We start from the raw sequence: 8,277 nt of genomic DNA on the forward strand, positions 1-8,277 counted from the left end.
CAAAAATTATAAGGGGGATAGTGGACAAATGGCTATGAGGTATGTGGATAACTATTATGGGTATGTGCAAATCTTTACTGATGGGTCAAAGCCACCAGATACAGGGAAAGTGGCAATCGCATATGTGATACCAGAGTTTGATATTAAGTTTTCTGCAAGAGTTTGGGATCATTTATCAGTGTTTTCAGCAGAGTTGATAGCTATTGTGATGGCATTGCAGTGGGTAGAGCAAATTAAACCGCTAAGAGTAGCTATATGCTCAGACTCGTTGTCAGCCTTAGAAAATTTTAAATCAGGTAACTCATGTGAAAGGTCTGATATTGTGTGTGAGATATTGACGTTGTTGCATAGTATTCAAAATGGGGGGACGCATGTAAAGTTTGTTTGTGTTCCGGCTCATGTAGGTATGGCTGGTAATGAGTTGGCAGACAAGTTTGCTAAACAGGCTTTGAAAGCGACAAATATGTCTATTCAGAGTAAAATATCAAAATCAGAGGCTAAGTCAATGATTAAAAAACATGTTAAAAAGTTGTGGCAAGATAAATGGGACAGAGAAGATAAAGGGAGGGATTTTTACATTGTAAATCCTGAGGTTGGTCAGGGTTGTCTAGGCCTAGTACTAAGGTGTCGAAAAGACTAAACAAAACATTACAGTTACATAATTCAGGAAATTGCGAGATTTGTAATGTGCCAGAAACAGTGGAACATGTCTTTATGATGTGTAGGAAATTTAATAGAGAAAGGGTTTTTATGAAAAGGAAAATAGAGGACAGTGGGGAAAGTTTTATCCTTAGAGACCTTTTGTCTAAGGGCTCTGATCATAGAGTAATAAAGTATATGTTTGAATTGTTTAAAGAACACCGGACTCATTGACAGAATATAGGTTATTTTTTTTAATTTTTTTTTTGTAGCTTGCAGGCTACAGTATTCTCAAAGATGTAAGCCATAGTGATGATCAGGCACAATTTATCTGGAGGGTGGCGGTAGTGCGCTAAGTTAGTCCGCATCCGCCCTTAAACAATCAACCGAAGAAGAAGTCGTTGCCTTCCCAGTCAAGCTAAGGTCGTTGCAGCAGTTCGCCGCAGATATGATGTCTCTCGCTGCCCGGTCAGGGGCATTTTCCCCTTACATGCAGGCTACAGCTGTTGCTGTCGCTGGTCCCCTGAAAGCACTGGTACCCGGGGTTGTTGTAAAAGGAGAGAAGATTTTGTTGACCCCGAAAAAAACGTTCCTGTGCCGCGAATCGCTCAGCGGTCAAAGCCCAAAGACGGGGCCTGCTGTGACAGTTAGCATCAATGGTAAGTCTGTCATTGACTGCTAGCCTTAGCTGGCTAATTCAACTTTGTGTTTTACCGTGTGCATTGAAAGTTAACGTCAAATGCCATGCGCTTTGTGTGTGCTGCGAAGTGATGACCAGTGCCATTCATCACTGTTAATTGCCAGCCAGTGAGTTGGCCATAACTTAGTTAGCTTCGCTAACGTTAGCAGCAGGCTCTTCCAGGTTGATAGCTAGCATCATGTTAGCCCAGGTGGGTAAAGAGCGGCCTACAATTAAGGTCAACTTTAAGTATGTAACGTTAACGTATTACGTTGCTCTTATTCCGTTTGTTTGATTATGTGGGCATATTCGTGGGTCAGAACATGCACTATGGAGCCTGGACAGTCTGCCCGTATCGACTTTATCCAGTTCCGGTAACGTTTGCCGTTTAAAAGACACATTAGCCGGTGTCCTTATGTCACCCATATGACTGGTTTTGTAATCAGTGACGTTAACGTTACTATGTAAGTGCAACGATAAAGGCGGATAATGAGTTCACCAGTCCAGTGTTTTACCTAACACTGTGGTCATGGCTGTAACCAGAGCACATTACACTGGGCGCTAACGTTAGCTGGCCAGGTAACGTCAAGGCAGCTTTGTTTCTATAACGTTAGCACACTTCAGCAACAAGGCTATTCACAGTGCTTTACATAAAATAATAAAGAGCAATTCAAACAATTAAACATTTTAAAAACTGCTAAAAAAGAATAAGACATTATGAAATACAAGAATACAATTTTCAGTGTAAGAAATGGCATCGAACTGAAAAGTTTTGATCCTTGATTTAAAGCATGTTTAGTTGTGACTCTGGGCTGTGGATCAGCTGTGTGAATAGGGTTGGGCATTTTTTATGATTCTGATTCTTCCTTTCGATTCCTATTCTTTGAGGGGTGTAGTTGAAACGGGTCACATGTCTATTTTCACAAATAAGAGGAAAGTTTTCTTTTGCTTCAATGGTGGTTTGCAGTTTTACAGATTTTTCAATGGAAAATAAAGCCATACTAGGGCTCCGCTTACTGTGCTGCACGGCTGCAACACAACAAGCGCCTGGCTGCTACGGAAACCAAAACTTGCGCATATTAAATTTTGATCAGATTTGAAACCAAATCCTCCATTTTTTTTGAAACTATTCAGAGTATGAATCGGTTCTCGATGCCCAATCCTATGTCTGAATACATGAAACGGAATCCACAATGTATTTTTATTGTACAAACTGCAAAAATAGTCAAGTACATTTAAATTAAATAAATCCACATACAACTTGAACCCTGCTTCCTCTAAGATTGCTGTATTAACACTACCTTGATCACAGGTAACGTTATCTTGTTATAGAAGAGTGGGCGACTGAACGTAGCCGTCAGCTTGATTCTGTGTTGTTTTAATAGTAATTTGGCAGAAGCATTTCAGCGAGGCAAGACATCTTAAATCTAGGGTTTTAATCTTTGCTGTAAAAACCCGTCTTTCTCAATGGTCTTTAGCGGGACCGTAGGTAGATTGTTATTGCGTTCATAATGTTGCTTCGCTGCATGCCTGAGGTGACGGGTCTTAGGGCCGTTGCAGAGTCAACGCGAACAAGCAACGCGAGCGACGCGCTCCCTTTCATAGTCTAAACAGCGGACGCAATTAGACCCAAGCGTCACGGGCGATGCGTGAAATGCAATACACCGCCCACGCAACAGGGGGTAACAGAGTGCTCCACGGTGTTCGGTCGGCGGAGCCAGACCCTCCCGGAGAGTGGCTCTTGTCAGGGAGCAGCTGGCTGGCTGATTTGTTTTTATCAGATGCTGGCGTGTTTCCCCACCAGTACAGTATGCTACGATTGGGTAGCACTGACCAATACATTGATAAAAGGTCGCTTAAACATGGTTTAGCAGGTTTTAAAAATATATAGATACATTTGGGTCTCTCTCTCGCCTCTTGAGGGCACACAGCATAGACTACACACAACGTTGACACATACCGAAAAATGTGACTCGGTAGTCCTATGTTTGATGAAATTGAACAGATATGTTGATTCAATACAATACGTGCCGCGTCGCCCCCACCGACAACGCATAGTATTGTGCGCGTCGCGTATCAAAAACTGGGACGACACATTTGGCTACGCATCGACGCATAATGGCGGCCGAAGCGTACCGATGCGTTGACTCTGTAACGGCCCTTAACGTTAGCGCGACTGAGTGAGGTTAGCACAACCAGCTTATAAAAAAAACAAAAACTCAGATCAGCAGATGGATCCTCAGTTGGGCACGCATTATTATTAAATGTATTTTATGTCACAAATTGTTGTGTGCCTTTTGTGTTTTAAAGATTTAGTTGTGGGTTATTGTTGTTTTAAAGTTACTACCATGAGTGAGAAGGGTAGGGAGTAAACAGGGGTCCGTCAGTGTTTCCGCTAGAAAAGAATGTGACCTGTAAGGTTTCATTTTACCAGTCAAATAGGAAAAGTTCCTGTAAAATATTTTCCCTTAATTGCGAGGCAAGCTATATAAAGAATAATATCTAGGGATGTAGATTTTTTTGATGAAATTGCGGGAACTTGCAAAAACTGCGGTTTGATGAAAAAAAAAAAGTGATTTCCCCCAACACCCTGCTTTTCGATGATGTTCACGTCGCGTAATTACGTCACTTCATAACGTTCCCATGGCAAAAGGGGAAAGTGGCTGCTCTTGTGTGAAGTAAATGCAAAATTTTTCAACATTCTGCTAAAATATATGTGACTTTTTTTTTTTTTTTTTTTTACTACAAAATGCGAGGATTATGAAATCATGCAAGCCCCGCATATTTTGCGCAGAAATCGGCAATTTATGCGGAGAAAGTGCGACTGGACAGATTTCACCGTAATCCCAATTAGAACCTCGCAGACTGTTGAGAAAGGCAATCCTCCGTAACCTAAACATCATAGGGATGGCATCTGGATGTGCGTTTGTGGCATTAATGAGGGGGGCTCTAGCTGGTGCCGACTCGTCCTCGCTGGCGATGTCTTGGCTTAATTTACGTTAGACCTGCCGCTGCTTGGTTTTATAATGTAATTCGCAATATTTCCATGTTTCGCCATGGTGTGGGCTTTGACTTTCCCGCTTGCTTGTCGGCGTTGTGAATCTACTGTAGTCTACTCCTGTTTTAAAACCGAGGGAGAACGTGACATGTTCTTTTATTGCATACGCTACAGTCTACAGTAATTTTTATTTTTTTTAAATTAAAAGTTTTTCATTGTTTTTAATAGAACGAAATATATGAAAATCACTGTAGCCTGTTTGAACACAATTCAAATTGTGCAGAGGGAATTATTTCCACTGGTCATTCTGACCGGAGACAATTAGAATTTTCGGTTCTCATCATTTTTTTAATTTACCGGACAACGAAAACTCAGGATCCCGTTCTTTATTCACTCTCTGTTTACCTCGGCCTAGCCATAGCGTTCTCCTCGGCAATGCACCGGTATAACGCCAAATGAAATATTCATAGCCTTTGGGAAATTAATACCGGTATATGGTTTAAACCGGTATTCGCTGTTTGCTCTCTAAAATTTCAGAAAATGGTAAAATGTGCATCAGTGTTTCCCAAAGCCCAAGATGACGTCCTCAAATGTCTTGTTTTTGTCCACAACTCAAAGATATTCAGTTTACTGTCACAGAAGAGAGAAGAAACTAGAAAATATTCCCATAGATTATTAATAGAAGTATTATTGTAATGGGTATGTGGACATATTGTAATGGCAGTGTTTGTGTGTGCAGGCTGTGCAGCGGTGCGTTATGCCCACACAGACGTGCGGGTGCCGGACTTCTCTGACTACAGGCGCCCCGAGGTGCTGGACCCCAGCAAGTCGTCCCAGGACAGCAGCGAGGGGAGGAGGACCTTCTCCTACCTGGTGACGGGCGCCACCACCGTGGTGGGTGTCTACGCCGCCAAGACGGTGGTCTCTCAGTTTGTGTCTTCCATGAGCGCGTCGGCGGACGTCCTGGCCCTGTCCAAGATCGAGATCAAGCTGAGCGACATCCCCGAAGGCAAGAACATGACCTTCAAGTGGAGAGGCAAGCCGCTGTTCGTGCGCCACCGCACGGAGAAGGAGATCGCCACGGAAGCAGGCGTCAACCTGGCGGAGCTGCGAGACCCGCAGCACGACAAGGAGCGCGTGCAGAACCCCAGCTGGGTCATCGTGCTGGGCGTGTGCACGCATCTGGGCTGTGTGCCGATCGCCAACGCTGGCGACTTTGGAGGCTACTACTGCCCGTGCCACGGCTCGCACTACGACGCCTCGGGCCGCATCAGGAAAGGCCCCGCTCCCCTCAACCTTGAGGTTCCCTACTACGAGTTTCCAGATGACAGCACGGTGGTTGTTGGATAGAGAACGTGATAAAACAGCAGGTGTTACAGTGTTCACGTGTCAGTGCTGCTGCCAGCTGCAGCGGGAAACTTTGTCTCAGCGCCACAAGCCTCTCTAACAGTCCTCTCTATCTACTGGAGTTCATGGAAGGTAATCTCTTTAACACAAGGACAGAAAAGCATTTGGAATGAATAGGTGAACACTTGGGCTGGGTAACGAATTCAATACTTTTGAGACAACGACCGAATTGCCTCTTAAAGTATCGAGTATGGAAAAATGCCTCGCCATTCAATACCTAAGGAGTAAATCGCATCAGTCAGTGAGCCAATCAGCACGCAGCATGCTTCTACCAAGATCTAATAATGTATGTGATTGGCTGTATAACATTACACGTCGTAGAGACACGCAGGAAAAATTCTACGTGACACAGAGACGGCTCACGTAGTCGGAGCTGGAACATGAGATTTGTGCTGTAATCTTGCCATTTCTTTTTGTTTCATGAAATTGTTCAGGAAGCGGTATAAAAGTCACAGTATTGGTACTGGTACCGAAATGTTTTGAAGGATACCCAGCCCTAGTGAACACCAGGCAGAGTCCATCCTCTCTGGTTTCCTCATGTCAGAATATCACGTGAACATGACCTAAACACCTGCTTATCATATTAACTTATAGTCCATTTAACCAGCCCAGAACAAATGTTGTGTTCACGTCTGCTTAATAAAGATTTGTATTTTATTTGAAAACGTGGATTCAGTGTTCAGCCTTTATTTGCTTGAATAATGCCATTGTGACTTCCTGTTGACCGACAGCTGGGCCATGTTCAGCCCCAACAAAATGTAGCAACATGTTTTATTTTTTTTTTTTATTATTATTATTTGAAACGGGGGTGCCTTGAACACCCTGTTGTGTGCGCAAGCGCTCTGCCTTTTTATTACCATAGGTTTACAGACACGTCTCTGCTGATTGGCTATCACCTGTGACACAGCCAATAAACGACAATCGCACCCACCAAATGAGAGAAAACACATTGCAAAGCCGTTTCACACCGTTTCGAGGAAACCTGGCATTCGCCGTTTTGCGATTGAACGTGCCCACAGGGCTCCCATCACAGTTTATCCTGCAGTCCTGAGATCAGTGGCTCAGAGAGCTATGCTGAGGCTAAAGACAGGTACTGTGTCATTATCGCTTCAACACGCTGTTGTTCATTTCCCTCCGAGGAATCGCCTCCGCCATTAGTGGTGCAACGGACCATAGTTGATCCGTACGGATGAAAAGATACAGGCAACACAATTTTCTGTTCACGTGACCTGCGCATGTTAAGGCTGAATCCCATTTCTCTGTCTTACCCCTACCCCTTTGTCTTACCCCTAGCCCTTGTCCCTCGAAACAGAGTGGTAAGGGCTAGGGGTGAAAGCATACCCCTATGAAATGAGACACCACTTGGTAACGGTTACGTCATCATACATCATACATACTTAAATCTGTTTGCAATAAATATTTTTATACACACTGCATGGTGTGTTGTATATCTGTTTCAGTTATCACTGTTTTGAATGTCACTGATGTTAAGAAATACTTTCTTTGTTAACAAAAAGCCCAATAAAGTAAACATAACGGGCAAAAACAAAAAAATATATATTTTATTACAGAACCATTATCAACTATTCTAACCTTAACTTACATGTCACACTCAAATGTGTAAAACAAAAGACACACAAGACCACAAACGAACAAAAAAAACAGCTATTCTGAAATTCCAGACCACAGTGTGATGCCTGTTGGCCAGTAATCCTTTCCCTCCAACCCCATTTTTTTCATTAGTGTCCTGTATCATAACCAACGGGAATAAATTGCAATAATACAGTACCAATACAATAAGGAATGGCTACAACACGAACGCAGAAACTTCTGCTCGTTTTCAGTCCGAAAGTCGATCAGCTGCCGGGTTTCCTCAGGCGTCCCTGTGTGTGATACAGGACGGTAAATGTAAAGCACGTATCGTGTATGTCTCCAAAGCAAGTAGTGTTTATTCAGTGATATCAAACGAAATTCGCTGCTAATTGAGTTAAGTTAAAACTGTAAACATGCATGGAGTCCATTCAAGGCAAACTAGTGATTTTTAAAAACGTTTAAATTAAGAACATGGTTGCAAATATATATGTACAGGACTGTGTAGAGCACAAAAGTCGTAATTTTTAAATCAATTCTTTAAGCCAAAAATACTTACATGTATGGGACTTTGGTTGATCTGGTCGCCATTGTTTCCGGTTGCGCAGTGTATTCTGGGTACCCCTCGGTTTCAAGTAAGCTCGGGACTTTACTTGGTTTTAAGGGGTATCTACCCCTTAGCCCTACCCCTCAATCAAAACTAGCAAAACTAAGAGGAAGGGGTAAAACAGAGAAATGAGATTCAGCCTAAAAATAACGAATAAAAAATAAAGGGTACATCTAATAAAGGGTACACAAAATGTTCTAAAACAGTAAAACTAGATGAATGACACACCTAACACTTTTGATATCTGTGTGTGCGTTTACTGTATGCGTCAGCTAGCTACACACAGCTTGGGCTGCTGATACTGGATCATTTTGACAGAAAAACAAATGTCTTATGTGCTGTTTGTCAAACACTTTT

At 42.8% G+C, this 8,277-nt stretch overlaps 1 protein-coding gene across 1 annotated transcript; it reads left to right on the forward strand.

Annotated features, from left to right (window-relative positions):
- The first annotated feature begins 1,013 nt into the window (after positions 1-1,013).
- LOC120556313 (cytochrome b-c1 complex subunit Rieske, mitochondrial) lies at positions 1,014-6,394 on the forward strand. The gene is made up of 2 exons (XM_039795800.1): positions 1,014-1,298; positions 5,056-6,394. Exons 1-2 carry the CDS (start codon positions 1,088-1,090, stop codon positions 5,664-5,666), a joined length of 822 nt encoding a protein of 273 aa, XP_039651734.1. The 5' UTR covers positions 1,014-1,087; the 3' UTR covers positions 5,667-6,394.
- The last annotated feature ends 1,883 nt before the right edge of the window (positions 6,395-8,277 follow it).

This window comes from Perca fluviatilis, chromosome 3, assembly GCF_010015445.1.
Source record: "Perca fluviatilis chromosome 3, GENO_Pfluv_1.0, whole genome shotgun sequence".
NCBI lineage: Eukaryota > Metazoa > Chordata > Actinopteri > Perciformes > Percidae > Perca > Perca fluviatilis.

Coding starts and splice junctions, on each gene's coding strand:
- LOC120556313 (XM_039795800.1), top strand. CDS start 1,088: ATGATGTCTCTCGCTGCCCGGTCAGGGGCATTTTCCCCTTACATGCAG. Junction 1,299..5,055: donor TGTGACAGTTAGCATCAATG/GTAAGTCTGTCA, acceptor TTGTGTGTGCAG/GCTGTGCAGCGGTGCGTTAT.